We start from the raw sequence: 18,549 nt of genomic DNA on the forward strand, positions 1-18,549 counted from the left end.
CTGAGAACTGAGTCTAGCTCCCAAGTCCCAGTCGAAAGCCCTAACAATACAACCTTGCTTCTTTCTTTTCCAGGGCCAAAATACAAATACAAAAGCACGTATGGAAATAGAATGGTGCGTTTTTTAAAGATCATGTTATTTGCTGCAGCGCTAGTGAACGCAAGTAAAATTTTCAAAAGCACCTAAGTAATTTAGAAGCCCAAGTCGCATTGTTAAAAGTGACACAGCTGCGTAGGTATCGATGTCTCATTAAAAGTCAATGAGACTTTGTCATGTGGGAGGCAAAGTCTCTTTTGAAAATGGGACTTAGGCTTCAAGAGCACCGAAGAGACTTAAAATACTTTACCCCACAGACAAGAGGAGATTAGTTAGTCAGTCAGTCTCACACGTCCCCAGTTTCTCCCCTCCAACCACTGCTTTCCAGTCCTTACCCACTTTTCTTCCAGTAAAGTCTGATGAGACTCCTTTCAAAGGCCATCTCTGCTGTGGCCTAAACTGGTTGTGAAGGTCGCTGTGGCTGTGGAGCAGACTGTGGTGCCCTCTCACCACAGCCTGTGGAGGGGTTGTGATGGAATTCCCCACCCCTGGCAAGTTTTAAATTGAGATTGGGTATTTTTCTAAAAAAGGTGCTCTACTTCATGCTCAGCTATTGGACTCAGAGCAGGAATTGATCACAGGAAGCTCCACAGCCTGTGTTACGCAGGAAGTCAAACCAGACCATCGCAACGATCCCTTCTAGCCTTAAAATCTATAAATCTATGGAAAACATGGCCGTTTCTCTAATGCAGCCTCAGACCTTAATCTACACAAATTGTTAGTGCCCAGCAAGCTGGGGTGTAAATCTAACTCTCATTAGCCAGCTGCGCCCTAATGGCTTGCGTGGATCCTGCTGTTGCGCACTGCAAGTTCCCTAATGCACTTTGATCTATCCCACTTGGAAGCAGGAAGTCTGGAATGGGGCTCTGTAAAGACTACATGAGGAAATGTGACATCCAGGCTGTGGTCTACACCTAAAACTTAGGTCAACCTAGCTACGGCACTCAGGGATGTGACAACTTCACACCTTGAGAGATGTAGTGAAGCCAACCAATGCCCTAATTGACATAGCTACTGCCTCTCGGGGGGTGAATTTACAACAGAAATACCATTGTAGCACTTGCAGTGTAGACAAAGCCTACGTATGTCTTGTAGATTCTTTCTCAATAACATCTCTAAGATAGAGCCTTTCCTATCCACACAGGTAAAATGCTCATCCAGGCTCATCACCTTGCACCTTGATTACTATATCATCCTTCTCTCTGACCTTGACAAGCGCCATCTTCTACTGCTCATATCCAGATATAATGCTACTGCAAAAATCATCTTCCTATCTGATTGCTTTGACCATGTAATTCCTCTCTTGCATCCCTCCACTGGCTCCTTCTTCTCTATGCTATCAGACAGAAGCTGCCTGTTTTCACTTTCATGGCCTATCCCCACCTTATCACCTCTCATCCAGTATCGAAAGGTTGACTCCTGCCTCCAATCAAGCCCATGATAGCAGCCTCCATCGCCCACTTGTTACATCTTCAAACAATCACCTTCATGCTCTCTCCTATGCTGCCCTAAACGCTTGGAAGGAGCGCCCCATAAACTTCTCAAAATTAACTAAATCCTCCTTCGAATCTCTCCTTAAAACTTTTCTTTGCCAGGAAGCCTACAAAAAGCTTGGCAATGGTTGGCTGGGGCGTGTTAAGAGCACAGGCTGCCATGCTGACCATGTCTCCTAATTTCCTTACATTCTTCCATTGGTTGGCTGCATCCATCTGTTGTTTCTTGTCTAAAACTAGATTGTAAACTCTTTGGGGCAGGGACGGTCTTTCTGCTCTGTGTTTGTGCAACACCTAATGTATCAAGGATTTGGTCCATGACTAGAGCCCCTAGGCGCTGCAGTAATACAGATAGCAAATAATAATAAATCATATACAAGGTAGACATGCTTTTAAAAGCCTCTATGGCTAAATTCAACCTGAAACAGCTTCTACAGCTGCTGAGCCATCCCAGACTCTTCAGAAGTTTCTAAGAACCTCTTCAGCATGTGTGGAAGGGTATGTGAGGCATTCATCGCCAGACGCCCCCCTGTCCTCCCCTTACCATACTGCTCTCCCTGGCTAACCTCAGGAGAGATGTTTCCACCAGTTAGGAGGAACAACAGAGTGGGTAAAGTTTTCAAATACATCCTGGACACCAGGGTTTTAAGCCGAGACAACTCATGCCTGCTGACAGGGGGAAGGAGGACAATTTAAGGGGGGACATGTCAGCACCCCACATGTTGCCTCTGGGAGGAATCTTCCTGCCCCACCTAGGGCAGCCAATCCCACTGGCTCCTGGAGGGCTGGGGCGACAGGAGTGGGTAGCATGTGCCTCTGGACCGGGCCCAAGGACACACTCATGCTCTCACAGACACCTGAGCAAGTGAAGGGGCATGGGCAATGCCCCTACCTCTGGCTGAGCAGAGGCCAGGGAACCAGCTCCTGGCGCCTTTCCCAGTGACCCCCCCAACCCTGCACCCAGCCTGCGGCTACCGCGCTCTCCCCACCACAGTTATTGGGAAGGGGGAGAGGACCCTCTGTCCTTCTCCTGCTGTGCTTCCCCCCGGCCTGTTTCTGGCTTGCTTGGCCCCTGTCCCCAGCAGTCAGGCCCGGGGGGAGAGGGGAGGGGGCAGGCCACCGCTGCCTCCCCCGCCAGGTTCTCTCACTGACAGCTGTTGTGCGGCACAGATTGCGCGACCCAGAGAGGTCGCCACCCAGAGAGGTATCCCACCCAGACCCGGCTGCCAGGGAGAGGGGCCGAGCGGGGGGGGCAGGGGGGGGAGAGAAGGGGGGGTAGGAAGACACACAAACACCCACCCAGCAGGCTGAGCAGACCAATCCCTGCAAGGGCAGTTTGGCACTCGCAGAAATCTGTGGGGGGCAATAGGGGACAATGCCCCCCTAGGCATTGCCTCTGGTTTCCTGACCCTCACCTTCCACGTAGAGAACTGGTCTTTAAGCTAACTCACTCCCCGGGCTAAAATAACTGAGACATCAGAAGCTACTAAACCGTCTGTGCTGAAGAATACCAAGGGGTGAGAGGTGGGGAGCTGGCTCCCCCCTTCTCAATTAGCACTGGTTTATGCAGCTTCAACATAGCAACAGCCTGCTGCAAAGAAGGCAGCTGGAGTCTAGCTCTAACATCCTGCAGCACAGAACCTGGAGACATTTACTGTAGCATTCAGCCCAGGGGATAGTCAAGCCAGTAATAAATGTCTGAACACTATGCACTCTACCTTTTGTTTAGAGTTGGTGTCTCAAAATGTAACAATTTAAGGGCTGTTAGTTTAATGGTAAAACAACTGTTCATTTTAAGGTCACACTGAGGAGAAAAGATTTTAAATGTTAATAAAGTTACTGTTTTGCAATTTTATATTTCAGTCATGATTATATTGAAATTATATTTCAATTAATTATAAAGTGTATATAGTGCCCAGCCAGGCCCTTCATGTTACTTAATTTATCCAGAAGGCAGTGACGAGTGACGGCACCTTAAGACACCTCGGGTACCTTCCTGGACGGAGAGCAGCAGGAGAAGTTACAGGCTGAGGCATTTGAACTTGTTGATAAATACAAGATCAGTCAAAAGTTGCCACCTCTCTCAAGTGGACCCACAACAATCTCGGGAAGCAGAAAGTCTAACCCCCAACTGCTTGTACCCTAAGTCGCTGTTCCACCCTTACAGAGTTAACTAGAAAGTGATGGTTTGCTGTATAATATCCTTCAGCCAATTAACGTGGATCTCAGATCAGTCCCTAGTGGACAATAGTCTTCAAATTTCTTCACAGGTTGAGAAGACCAGAATTAAGGAAGCCGAGAGATTGTACGCGCTATCCCCACTAATGCATCCGATGAAGTGGGCTGTAGCTCACGAAAGCTTACGCTCAAATAAATTGGTGAGTCTCTAAGGTGCCACAAGTCCTCCTGTTCTTTTTGCGGATACAGACTAACACGGCTGCCACTCTGAAACCACTAAATAATGTTATTCCACGAGGTCTGCATTGAGGTTTTGGTGGGCAGCGTAGAAACAATGTCCTAGTTACTCAGACACAGGTCCCAGCAGTCCTGTTCGTAATATCCGTCAAATGACTCCATGGCAGGTAACCGAACTGCAGCCGTTTCTTTAAACTTCTGGGTGCAATAAAGTGGAGGCTGAATCGTATTATAACTGTTCCCTGTGTCCTTTGATGCACCGACTCCATACACGGCCCTGACAAAACCTCAGCATCATATTCCAATGTAATCGGCACAACTGGCTTCCAGCCTCATTTGCCAGGAAGAAGTCAGGGTGAATTCGGATATCTTCACTGGACACCACAGAGCAGCACTTTGCAGCCATTTCTCCACATTCAAGACTATTGTGCCCAATTTTTGCAGTCTTCCCTAGAAGCACCTTGTTGGGTCCTAGAAGGTGTCCTGCCTGGGAATGGTGTACATTTTTCAGCATGCCTCATGCAAAGAGATTCAACTATGAACATGCAGAGCGACAGAGAGGGAACTGGGCAGATACTACCAATCCATCTGATATTTGCCTCCCGCCTAAAACGCTGTAGTTGGTCATCTGCTCTGCCCTTCTCCTCTTGCCACTTCAGGTGACAATCCCCAAATCCTTTCTGGCTGAATGGTCAATATAACTATTCAACATTCACTAAATTCCAGGGCATGCTGTCAACTGTAAAGAAGCCAACAGAGTAAGGCTGTGCTAGGAACCAAGGTAATGATCATCCCTGGAGAATCCATGAACTCCCGGCCAGCAGTCATCTAGAGGTAGAACAGAAGCTGGCAGAGGACAGTATCTCCTTGCTACTGGAATGCTGCAAAACTTCTGCAATTGAGCAATGTCTTTGCTAGATTCCACTCTGCAACACTCCCCTGTAATCCCGCAGCCCGTGTTCTAATACTGAGTGGGAAGAGGAGAGCTGGCATTCAGACACTACAGTGATGATCACAGTCTAGATAGATTAAATAGCATTAGCACTGCCCCAAATGCTGCAGTTACTATGGAAGGGAGAGTCCACTGCAAGTCACTCTTATAAATGCATCAGAAACAATACTATGGGAGCCCCAGTGAAGGAGAGGGATCAGGGAAGGGAGAGGAGAAGACGTGAGGAAAGAAGATCAACAACATGGAAATGTGGAGGGAAAGTTAGTGAGAAAAGGAAGGACAGAGGAAAAGGAGAAACACAGGATGGGAGAACAAGAGGCAACATGGTTTGCTAATGAAGCTCTGATTCACATATCAGGCAGGAGAAGTTCAAACAGCTTCAGAGGTAGGAAATGCTGGGACAAACTGGGTGAGGGGATAGATGGAAAGAGTGGGAAATGTGTGTCTATAGTGGAGTAACAGTTTTCAATATGCATAGGTTTTTAATTTTAGTTAAAAGCAGCTTTTTATACACAATTTCTCAACAACAGAAGCTGCCTATAGACTTTATTGTAATCTAGTGAGACACTGCTAAGAACCATCAAAAAGCTGGAGGGCAGGGGATGGAGCTCAGGTATGGGGCAAAATGAGTAGAATTTATGTTGGGGGTGCAGTAGAAAAGAAAAAGCATCCTTAGACTCCCATTTCATTTCAGTAACCTCATCTGCAACTCTTAGCACAGATCAAACCTCAGAAGCCTTAATTAAAATCCAAACAGCAATATTTTCAGCAGAGCTACTGAAATACCCACACCTGATCAACCATTAATTAGAGCGTAACAGACTTCCATGTGTGCTCAGCACAGCTGAGATTCTTACATGGATACTGCATTTGTGGGCACAAAGACAGTATGCACAAAGAGATACGTTCCTCCCTTACAGACACTCAGACTACTTCTGATTTCAGAGCAGTTATGTGTCCCGGCAATGGTTCTTTAAGATAGGAAACTTTAAAAGTCACAATCATTTTACTGAACCCCCTTCCGAAGTGTCACCTACAGCACTGTCTCAAGTCACTACCATTCAGCTCCAGTACCTCGCAATGGATATTACAGACTCCGGGAGAAATGGGCCAAAGTGAAACACATTGTAAGCTGAGTCCTTATCAGTTGGCATGTCACCACTGTGCCACAGAATTATAGAATATCAGGTTTGGAAGGGACCTCAGGAGGTCATCTAGTCCAACCCCCTGCTCAAAGCAGGACAAATCTCCAGCTAAATCATATTGTCTGATTCAGATTCAGCATCATCTGCTGATACAGGGTGTTGGGCAATCTCTTAGCACAGCAAATACTGGAGTGGCTTATAAATGGCTGGACGCGGCCCAGTCCTGGCCTCTCACCGTGAACCTGCCCTCTCCAAAGTCAGGCGAATATGAAAAAAACCAGCATGCTACCTTTTTCCCCGTTTGTTTCTCCACCATGTCGTTGCTGAGAGAGAAATCGTCTGACTGTGGTGTTTTAGAACACCCACCCTTGGGCATCGTTCTGCCTTCCTTACTTGATCTTCATTTATGCTGCCATCGCCTCATCATCAACCGTCTGTTTAGAGAGAAAAATCAGAAGAATTAGAGATTTTATAAAGATCATTAAAAAAGAGAAAATACAGGATAACTGCTGCGCTGGGCTGCCAGAACAGGTACTAGCATCCACGCATCCCACACAAGGCGGGGCCAATCTGCCATGGGCCCCAGATGCAATTTTTAAGGGAGCAAATAGCCACCTGCATTCTAAGAACTGGGCTGCTTCTGAGAGACTATTTAATGTCATTTATCTCGGAGGCACCAGGGATAGTCATCGTGATGGGCTAGACTCAAACAGAAAGTGATACCCTTACAGTTTGGTCTACAGAACTGATCTTAATTCCCACGTGGGGCTTCTCTCAACTACGGTATCCTCCACCACAGTAAATGAATGCCCCATAGCTTGTAAAGGTGAGCCCTATGGACAGGTATTTTTGGCACTAAGGTAACTATTTGTGCCTATGGAGTTTATCGTCAGTCCTATGAATTTTTCTGGTATTCAAGGGACTAATACATAAAGCAATTAACATGTGGTGAATTACAAAATCTACTTATAAAATGTGTCTTTTGTATTGGCCTGCTTCCATCTCTAGAAAAAAAACAGAGAATGCAAACACAAGGTACAATGTTCCCTGCAAGGTTTTCAGAGAAGCCGCCCCAAGCCAAGCCCTTTCAGTCTCAGCACTGCCATTGTGCCTTGGCCTAGGTACGGCACAATTCAGGAGAATAACAAAGAGCTCTGTTGCCGGTGCCATGTGTTGCCTGGTTACAGAGCTGAAAAGACAACGGACATCTGAAATACACAGAAGTATGTGTTGTAACCGAGATCAGAAACGTGGTCTGGAGCCAGGACAGGCATGGCCTTTTTGTGAAACAAAAATATCTCCTCTCCTGAGGCTAGAGGCTAAAAAGCATCAGCACAACAGTATACTTCAGACTAGCGACCCAAATCGGAGTCCTAAAGCAAAAGTCTTATTGTACTTAGGTTGAAATGACACAAACTTGGGATCACTTGAAAAATCTTCCCCCGGCTAATTGCCACCTGATGGCATAACACATTGTACTATTAACTTTTTGTTATTTTTTAAAGGTACAATTTCAGGAAATTGTCCAGGAACAGAGTCATTCCAGAACGCCATCCCCAGTCTGGGGATTTTGTAGGTGGGGACAAGAGAGAGAACAGAACTGAGGTGGGGGAAAGTAAAACCTCCTACCAATTTTTTGGGTGCCTAAAAAGCCACAGCTTTTAAGGCCCACAACTTGAAATGATTTGAATCAGAGAGGTGTTTAGTTCCAAGGAGTGGGACTGAAACCCACCAGCTGACTTCATGCAGATGCCTAAATACTCAGAGCCATGGCTTCTGTTCTGTCTTTTGTGTGTCTGGACCATGAGCCACCAATTCAGCACCTCTGACCAGCATTACATTCTGCTGCAAATATCATCTTCCGAGCCCACCGCTTTGACCCTGTCACTTCTCTCTTGGCATCCGTCCACAGGCTCCCTCTTCTCTATCACATCAGACATAAGCTACCTGTCTTCTCTCTCAAGGCCCTTCACCCCCTGTTCCCACCCGACCTACCAGATCTCATTCAGTATCGAAAGTTCGACTCCTGCCTCTAACAGGCTCATGGTGCTAGCAGCCTCCATTGCCTCCTTGTAAAATTTTCAAAAAATCACATTCATGCTTTCTCTTATGCTGCCTGCAGCTCATGCTCAGGCAAACCTCCCTGTAAACATCTGCAAAACGAACTCCTCCTCCTCCTCCAAATCGCTCCTTATAACTCTCCTCTGTCAGAAAGCCTACAAAAAAAAACTTGGCAATATTTAGGCTGGTGGTGTGCTAAGACCACCACCTGTCATGCTGACCAAGATTGTCTCATTTCCTTGTACTCCCCCGTTTTTCCATCTGTGTCCATCTCTCGTCTTATACTTAGACTGGAAGCTCTTTTGGGCAGGGGCTGTCTTTTTGTGCTGTGTCTGTACAGCATGTAGCACAGGGGGTTCTTGTCCTGAGTACTACTGTAATAGAAATAATAATAATGACATTTACTTTAGAAAAATTCTGTGGAACGCTCTTCATTTGTAAACATGTCTGTAAACTATAAACCCTCCCTACTCCACTGACCATAGGCTTTTCACAGTTGTTTTTTCAAACTGATAAAAACGTTTCATGCCCCTTTCGTAGCCCCACAGCAGCAGAAGTTAACCACCCAAATGCTATCTATCCATAGATAATGCTGAGACACATCAGTTAACAGGTGTTATAACAAAACATGTTTCAGAGAAACAGCCGTGTTAGTCTGTATTCGCAAAAAGAAAAGGAGGACTTGTGGCACCTTAGAGACTAACACATTTATTTGAGCATAAGCTTTCGTGAGCTACAGATGAAGTGAGCTGTAGCTCACAAAAGCTTATGCTCAAATAAATTGGTTAGTCTCTAAGGTGCCACAAGTACTCCTTTTCTTATAACAAAACATGGCTTTCTTCAGAGCAGCCATGTTAGTTTCTGCTCTGCTCTTAACACAGCTGGCTATGGACAAATTATCCATATTTAGGAAATAGAAAAGGGCACCAGAGGTCTCCTTAGCTGTGGCTCCCAGTGAGGATAGCTGTGTAGGGAAGCCCTGTGATGCTGGGTACCAGAGATGCACAGTAAGGACATTTCACCGCTTCTTTCTAAAATGGAGGGAAATGGAATGACACCCCTCACTGCTGTGCTCTCTCTGCGGGGAAACCAGGGAGCAGATCATGCAAAGGAGGCTGAAAAGGCCCTAGAAAGGGTGAGTGGGGAGGAATCCAGCAGATAGGTAACATCAAAACACAGGCAAACTGACATTTCTATTAACATTAAAGTGAAATACACCAAAAAACTTCACCATGCTTTTCGGAGTAGCATGAATATCCAACACGTGGACGTTTCTATAGTCCCACTACGTAGCACTGCAAGGGCATGAAGCCCACAGTGAACATGGGATCTCATATCAAAATGCTGACAAAAAATGACTAGAAGCAGCATCTTAAAAAGGTGAGCTAGCTTTCATCGGGCATTATAGGTTGGAAAGGGTAACTGTTGGGATTCATATAAACCCAGGGTCAAGACTGAGCCAGTCCTTGGTAGTATGACAGACCAGCATTACTGATTTGGTCCCCCCAGATTAGGCAGAATATAAACTTTAATGTTAAAAAAAAAAAAAAAAAAAAAGGTTTTGAGCCTTCATGAAGTGGAGAAAACCACGCTCACATGACCAGCTGCAGTGATTTCAGGCACTTCTTAGATCCCCAGGACACTGAACTGCAAGACTGTTCCCTACAGACTATTCTCGGGTGTTCTGTCTGGTATCATTGCCACCATTTCCACCTGAAGCAAAGCTCAGTGTAAGTGTCTCTCTCTCACCAACAGAAGCTGGTCCAGTAAAAGCCATTACCTCCCCCACCTTGTCTCACCACTTCCACTGGTAGGTTATTTACAACCTCTCAAATCTCAGTTGCGGAGAGTTTTCTCTGATTTGCCCAGCCTACGTATTCCTTTCTTAATTTCATCCTATTAGTCCTAGTTATAACCCAGGGCTTGAGCTGAGTCCCACTAACAAGGACAAGGAAGCATCTATGAGTGTTGAGGGGGGGAGGAGGGGGAACACTGGGGGTGATTAGTGGGAGGTGAGTAGAGCTCCACCACGCCAGTGCTTGCATGGGGTCACAAGGAGTCCTTTGAGCATGTGGACTTCAACAACAGTATGAACATCCAAGCAACGGAGATTCAAAGGACTTGGTGTCAATGATGAAAATTCAGTTTTAGTCTACATGGCATATTAAACCACACGGCACACAGAACAGCTTCACTTGCTGTAGTTATATTAATGCATGAACTGGCATGCATGGGATCAGAGCAGCGACACTCTGCCCTATAACACAGACTATGCCAAATTACAAACCAGGTCCAATTTAGGATTCCACTTCAAATGCCTCACTAAAATTGGTTTTTATGGTCATGTGTATGTCAATTTATTCTTGAAAAAATCTGTCCACACTGGCTGTCATTGTGTCTGTTTGTAACCAGGGTATATACCTATTCACGTGGTGCTTGGAAAACCTGTTTAACTGAGAAAAGGCCAGACGGGTGCCAGATTAATTCCGCACCCCTTCTGTTCATCTAGCTGACTCATTACACTTGGAAAGCTGGCTGCCTGTTCGTGTAAACAGAGCACTGGCCTATTTAACAGCTTGGAGGGAGTATTACATTTGCACAACAATTACCAATAATGCTTGCAATCCTCATTTCATTTTTAAGCACAGTTAATAGAAGTCAGAGGGGAGGTACAAATGCCCAATTTGTAAGAGCTACCCCCAAGATAAAAGGAGTGAAGGCCGTTGCTGACATATGCATGCAAGCAGGACCAGCGGAGGGACGTTAGTATAACATACAATTTGGCTCCAATCCCTCCTAATCTGAAAACTGGACAAACCACCCATTCTACTACACTGCTTTAAACTTTACTTCCCTACCAGGAGACAATCATCAACATTTCTATTTTGTAAACAATTAACTAAGCTCCTTGAACCAGATGATTACACTTCTGTCACACAATAAGGAAGTGGGAGACCCAGCGAGCACAACGTAATAAAATCCCCAACACATTTCCAGAACAACAAAAGAAACTGCCTACATGTGGCAGGCAGCCAAGCTACTGGACTCCACCAACCCAGGCTCAAACAAGTGTGTACCAGCCTTTTCAACCTGGTTCCCACAGACATTTGCACATCATTTTTGTATAGTGGTTTCAACGCATCCCCCAGGGAAAGAGGGAAGGGGGAGGGATAAAACTTCCTAAGACTTAGCAAGTCTGTAAATTACAGCTGACTGCTGGGTCATGAAACCCTATTACAGGCCACAGATATCGGTGAAGCTGGCTAGGAGACTAAAACATCTGAGTGTCCCTCAGGCCTCTGGGTATAAGCACCGTTATTTTTGTCCTCTCTGCTTTTTCTCCACAGAGATGAAGACAGGGCTTTTCAAACTTTTAATACCACCCACTAAAATAAAAAAATATGTAGCAGCAAACAGCATTTCTGTATCCATTCGCTTCTCTCATGGCCTTCCACCGCTGCTACCGAGCCTGCTGTCTGGCATCATCTGCTTCTTAGCACTGCAGAGCCTTCCTCCACCACACAACCTGATTTATAGGTCAGAACGGTTAAAATGTTGCCAACTGTTTGGCAAGCATCTCTCCCTGCCCCGGCCTAGCACACTGTCATGCTATTCTGCAGCCAGCGGATCCGGAGGGAACCCTGCAGAAATTGAAACATTTGGTGGCCTTATAAGGAACAGATCTGGGTATTTGCCTATGGAGTCCTCCACTAACAAATCCAAACGCCACTACAAAATGAGGCTAGTTTCCATGGGGAGACACCATCCTCTCTCCTCTGTTGGAGGCTCAAGCCAGCCCACAGAATTTTTATTTTCCTCAAGACATGTCAAATCCAAAGCTGCACAACCAATCCCAACATTTCCACGGGTGACCTCAAAATGGGACGGAGCCAAAAAGGAAAAATTAACTGTACTTCCAAAAATGCTCTATTATGAACCAAGTGTTCCCCATCCCTCCTCATTTTAAAACAACATTTACATTTGAGGAGGCCCAGTTCTTGTTATGGGGTTGGAGGGGAGGGCATGCAAGAGTATGGGACACTCAGAATTACAAGGGCCTCCCTTAAGACAAAATTGGGCTCCCTGTCATCCTTGCTGCGACAGCGATGACAGACTTATTTAGGACTGGCAGAAATGTATCCAGCTGGGCTCTCCGAAAGCATTACTCTGATTTCTCACAGCCACGCAGTATGAAAAAAATGTGCTTTTTTATACAAGGGAAATCTATTTTGTACCTAGAGTTCATCTGCCAATAACAGATATTTATCCACAGTATTTTCTACATCTGTTCCTTTTACAGAGACAACTGTGCTGGCTCTTATACTGGTCACTTGTGACTACATATGACGAGAGGTTGTAGGATATTTTCATGTGCATACTGTACATAGAAAGGATGGGCTGCCAACATTTTATATACATGTGTTTTGATTATTAAATATTGTTTTTAAAGACAAATATTAATAACTGTGCAAATGTCTTTTTAAACATTAAACTCTGAAACAGACTTTAAAGCATTTCTTCCCAAGCACAAAGTGTGGTGAAGCTGCAGTTAAGGCTGACCAGAAACAACATTATCCTTTTACAGAAATAACAATTAAAAAAAATATTACATTTCTGAAAGCCTGGAAAACTACATCTGAGGTTCTACTTACAGACCCCAAACCTTGGAGAGTTAATGTGCATTACATGTAGTGTGAGTTTTATACAGGTGTTTCCAATAACAATTGTGATTCTTCCTCCCCACACTTCATCTTTACTTTATCTTGTATATCCCATAATGTAAAGAACTGGGAGTAGGAGGTTTGTATCTGTGGATGAACTAGATCTATCGAAATGTACATGTATAATTGATGATACAGTTATTCTTGGGGAACAGAAGGATAAAGGAGTTTGAGGTGCAAGTGGTCTTCTCAGCCTTCCTCCCCGTGGAAGGAAAGTCTGGGTAGGGACTGTCGAATCGTGGAAGTCAATGAATGGCTACGCAGGTGGTGTCGGAGAGAAGGCTTTGGATTCTTTGACCATGGGATGATGTTCCAAGGAGGAGGAGTGCTAGGCAGAGACGGGCTCCACCTAACGAAGAGAGGGAAGAGCATCTTTGCAAGCAGGCTGGCTAACCTAGTGAGGAGGGCTTTAAACTAGGTTCACCAAGGGAAGGAGACCAAAGCCCTGAGGTAAGTGGGGAAGTGGGATACTGGGAGAAAGCACGAGCAGGAGTGCGCGAGAGGGCAGGGCTCCTGCCTCATACTGAGAAAGACGGACGATCAGTGAGTTATCTCAACTGCCTACACACAAATGCAAGAAGCCTGGGAAACAAGCAGGGAGAACTGGAAGTCCTGGCACAGTCAAGGAATTATGATGTGATTGGAACAACAGAGACTTGGTGGGATAACTCACATGACTGGAGTACTGTCATGGATGGATATAAACTGTTCAGGAAGGACAGACAGGGCAGAAAAGGTGGGGGAGTTGTATTGTACGTAAGGGAGAGCTCAAGTACGAAACTGCAGAAAAACCTGAGAGTCTCTGGATTAAGTTTAGAAGTGTGAGCAACAAGGGTGATGTCGTGGTAGGAGTCTGCTATAGACCACCACACCAGGAGGATGAGATGGACGAGGCTTTCTTCCAGCAACTCACGGAAGTTACTAGATCGCAGGCCCTGGTTCTCATGGGAGACTTCAATCACCCTGATGTCTGCTGGGAGAGCAATACAGCGGTGCACAGACAATCCAGGAAGTTTTTGGAAAGCGTAGGGGACAATTTCCTGGTGCAAGTGCTGGAGGAATCAACTAGGGACAGAGCTCTTCTTGACCTGCTGCTCACAAACTGGGAAGAATTAGTAGGGGAAGCTAAAGTGGATGGGAACCTGGGAGGCAGTGACCATGAGATGGTCGAGTTCAGGATCCTGACACAGGGAAGAAAGGAGAGCAGCAGAATATGGACCCTGGACTTCAGAAAAGCAGACTTTGACTCCCTCAGGGAACTGATGGGCAGGATCCCCTGGGAGAATAACATGAGGGGGAAAGGAGTCCAAGAGAGCTGGCTGTATTTTAAAGAATCCTTATTGAGGTTACAGGGACAAACCATCCTGATGTGTAGGAAGAATAGTAAATATGGCAGGCGACCAGTTTGGCTTAACAGTGAAATCCTTGCTGATCTTAAACACAAAAAAGAAGCTTACAAGAAGTGGAAGATTGGACAAATGACCAGGGAAGAGTATAAAAATATTGCTCGGGCATGCAGGAGGGAAATCAGGAAGGCCAAATCACACCTGGAGTTGCAGCTAGCAAGAGACGTTAAGAGTAACAAGAAGGGTTTCTTCAGGAATGTTAGCAACAAGAAGAAAGTCAAGGAAAGTGTGGGCCCCTTACTGAATGAGGGAGGCAACCTAGTGACAGAGGATGTGGAAAAGGCGAATGTACTCAATGCTTTTTTTGCCTCTGTCTTCACGAACAAGGTCAGCTCCCAGACTACTGCTCTGGGCAGCACAGCATGGGGAGGAGGTGACCAGCCCTCTGTGGAGAAAGAAGTGGTTCAGGACTATTTAGAAAAGCTGGACGAGCACAAGTCCATGGGGCCAGATGCGCTGCATCCAAGAGTGCTAAAGGAGTTGGAGGATGTGATTGCAGAGCCATTGGCCATCATCTTTGAAAACTCCTGGCGATCGGGGGAAGTCCCGGACGACTGGAAAAAGGCTAACGTAGTGCCCATCTTTAAAAAGGGGAAGAAGGATGATCCTGGGAACTACAGGCCAGTCAGCCTCACCTCAGTCCCTGGAAAAATCATGGAGCAGGTCCTCAAGGAATCAATTCTGAAGCACTTAGAGGAGAGGAAAGTGATCAGGAACAGTCAGCATGGATTCACCAAGGGCAAGTCATGCCAGACTAATCTAATTGCCTTCGATGACGAGGTAACTGGCTCTGTGGATGAGGGGAAAGCCGTGGACGTGTTGTTCCTTGACTTTAGCAAAGTTTTTGACACGGTCTCCCACAGTATTCTTGCCAGCAAGTTAAAGAAGTATGGGCTGGATGAAAGGACTATAAGGTGGATAGAAAGTTGGCTAGATTGTCGGGCTCAATGGATAGTGATCAATGGCTCCATGTCTATTTGGCAGCCAGTATCAAGCGGAGTGCCCCAAGGGTCGGTCCTGGGGCCAGTTTTGTTCAATATCTTCATTAATGATCTGGAGGATGGTGTGGATTGCAGCCTCAGCAAGTTTGCAGATGACACTAAACTGGGAGGAGAGGTAGATACGCTGGAGGGTAGGGATAGGATACAGGGGGCCCTAGACAAATTAGAGGACTGGGCCAAAAGAAATCTGATGAGGTTCATCAAGGACAAGTGCAGAGTCCTGCACTTAGAATGGAAGAATCCCATGCACCGCTACAGACTAGGGACCGAATGGCTTGGCAGCAGTTCTGCAGAAAAGGACCTAGGGGTTACAGTGGCCAAGAAGCTGGATATGAGTCAACAGTTGTTGCCAAGAAGGCCAATGACATTTTGGGATGTATAAGTAGGGGCACTGCCAGAAAATCGAGGGATGTGATCGTTCCCCTCTATTCAACATTGGTGAGGCCTCATCTGGAGTACTGTGTCCAGTACAGTACTCCAGTGTGGGCCCCACACTACAAGAAGGATGTGGAAAAGTTGGAAAGAGTCCAGTGGAGGGCAACAAAAATGATTAGGGGACTGGAACACATGACTTATGAGGAGAGGCTGAGGGAACTGGGATTGTTTAGTCTGCGGAAGAGAAGAATGAGGGGGGATTTGATAGCTGCTTTCAACTACCTGAAAGGGGGTTCCAAAGAGGATGGTTCTAGACTGTTCTCAGTGGTAGCTGATGACAGAACAAGGAGTAATGGTCTCAAGTTGCAGTGGGGGAGGTTTAGGTTGGATATTAGGAAAAACTTTTTCTCTAGGAGGGTGGTGAAACACTGGAATGCGTTACCTAGGGAGGGGTGGAATCTCCTTCCTTAGAAGTTTTTAAGATTTGTCAGGGCTTGACAAAGCCCTGGCTGGGATGATTTAGTTGGGGATTGGTCCTGCTTTGAGCAGGGGGTTGGACTAGATGACCTCCTGAAGTCCCTTCCAACCCTGATATTCTATGATTCTATGAACAGAGAATAATTATTGTCCCTTCTGTGCTCTGGTTAGATTCAGGAAGTGGAAAGTCCATCTTTTTCTTGTGTAGTTGTGTGAGGGCATAGGAAGGCAGGAGTGCTTTGAGCTAAGCAATGTAAACACAGGTGCAGTTTAGTTTGAATAATATTATAGCATGTAATCACAAAGATTAAGAATAAGATATTCTAGCATAATGGATACCGATTAAATGAATCTTTGCATTTTTAGAAAATAAAGGTGTCTCTAAGTTTCCAGTTGTTCTGAAAGTGACAGTTAGGGGGTTGCATTAAGGCTGTTTGTGTGACCTTAACTGTAGGTTACCAAGCTTTCAACTCCAGCTTAAAGTATTTTTGCCTGGTTCCTTAGATTTAAAAAAAAAAAAATATATAACAAATTCCAGAACTGGTCTGAAATCAACAAGATGACATTCAATGTAGTGCAAGGCACTACACTTAGGAAGGAAAAAGCAAAAGCACAACTACAAACTGGGGAATAACTGGCTAGTGGTCGTACTGCTGAAAAGGATCTAGGGTTATAGTGGATCACAAACGGAATATGAGTCAACGTGATGCAACTGCAAAAAACGGCTAATATCATTCCAGGATGCATTAACATGAGTGTCCTATGTAAGACACAGGAGGGAATTGTTCCACTCTACTCCGCACTGGAGAGGCCTCAGCTGGCGTACCGTATCCAATTCTGGGAGCCACATTTTAGGAAAGATGTGGACAAATTGGAGAGAGCCCAGAGAGCAACAAAACAAACAAAAATGATAAAAGGTTTTGAAAACCTGACCTATGAGGAAATGTTGAAAACTGGGCATGTTTAATCTTGAGAAAAGACGACTGAGAAGGGCTCTGATAAAAGTCTCCAAATAAGTTATGGCTGTTATAAAGAGGACAGTGATCGATTGCTCTCCATGGCACTGAAGGTACGACAAGAAATAATGGTCTTAATTTGCAGTAAGGGAGATTTAGATTAGATATTAGGAAAAATTTTCTAACTCCAAGGATAGTTAAGTTCTGGAACAGGCTTCCAAGGAAGGCTGTGGAATCCCCATCGTTGGAGGTTTTTAAGAACAGGTTGGATGGACACCTGCCAGTTACGATCTAGGTTTACTTGGTCCTGTCATAGCGCAGGGGCCTGGGCTTGATGACCTCTCAACGTCCCTTCCAGCCTGACATTTCTATGATTCTATATGAGAATCGCTCTGTGACAGAAATCCTGGCAAGGACTCCCCCATTCCTTCTCAGACTGCCTCACTCTGGCCTCATGTGTCTTCCTTCCTCCTATTCTCCAGATCAATCCCCGTCCCTCCAACGTGACTTTTCCTCTCACATTCTTTGCACTCCTACCCCCTTACACACACACACTGCCTAATGCTTTCATAATTAACATCTGCATCTGGGTTGGTTTCCATGGGGCCATGGAGACTCAATTGAGCCATGTTATTTAGGCACCCCTCCTCCCCCCCCAATTGCCACTTTCAGAACAACTGGAAACTTAGAGGCACCTTTATTCTCTAACAATGCACAGATCTATTTCTTCAGTATCCATTACGATAGAATATCTTATTCTTATTCTTTGTGATTACACGAAGACCTGATTACAACAGACATCCCCTCAATGAAGTCAAAGGGAGGGTCCAGGACCTTAACAGCACTTTCAAAAGAACCTATCAACTGTGCATGTCTTATTATGTATGTGGAAATGGTTATTAGTATTCAGCCATTTCCTCACCACGCTGAGGTTTAATTCAAGTCTTACCCCTATTTATTGGGCATTTTATAAAACTAAGACACACTGAAAGGAGAGAGAGAAGCTCAGATTGCCACGCTACTTTGCGTACCTTGCTATGCACACAGGACTTAAGGAATACAATCAAGGTTATGTTAAAAACTTTACATAAATTAAGAAAAGTAAGGCTCCTAGATAGCTCTGTCATGGTAACTTATTGCAATAGCAATCCTTGACAACCAGTTAAATTTAACCACAAAAAAATCCACACAAAGGTTTGATTGTTATTTTCTACCCTAACACATGTGCACTGGGCATCAGTTTAGTGTCACAGCTGGAAATCTCCAACCATGTAGAACACCCCCCAGAAAAATCCAGGCAGGACCACTCTCACAGTGTATATCACAGCTTAAAATAAAGAGCCCTGATAGTACCCCTTAAAATTACTGGCCATGGTTTTGCCCATATGGTTTCTTGAGCATCCAGTTTTCTCACAATCTCATCACCTCACTTATCTACATGCAGGTGCAAC

General features: G+C 45.4%; 1 protein-coding gene across 4 annotated transcripts in view; it reads right to left on the reverse strand.

Annotated features, from left to right (window-relative positions):
* Window positions 1-18,549, reverse strand: part of ANKRD11 (ankyrin repeat domain containing 11) — a 233,609-nt gene that overhangs the window by 55,777 nt on the left and 159,283 nt on the right. For all 4 annotated transcript variants that reach the window (XR_007352352.2, XM_048817184.2, XM_048817183.2 and 1 more), the window contains exon 3: window positions 6,391-6,535. Coding sequence is in view for 2 of the 4 variants with exons in the window: in XM_048817184.2 (XP_048673141.2) it covers window positions 6,391-6,477 (87 nt within the window). In the remaining 2 variants the exon portion in view is untranslated. The remainder of the gene's footprint in view (window positions 1-6,390; window positions 6,536-18,549) is intronic.

Source organism: Caretta caretta, chromosome 12 (genome assembly GCF_965140235.1).
Source record: "Caretta caretta isolate rCarCar2 chromosome 12, rCarCar1.hap1, whole genome shotgun sequence".
In the NCBI taxonomy this organism is placed as follows: Eukaryota; Metazoa; Chordata; order Testudines; family Cheloniidae; genus Caretta; species Caretta caretta.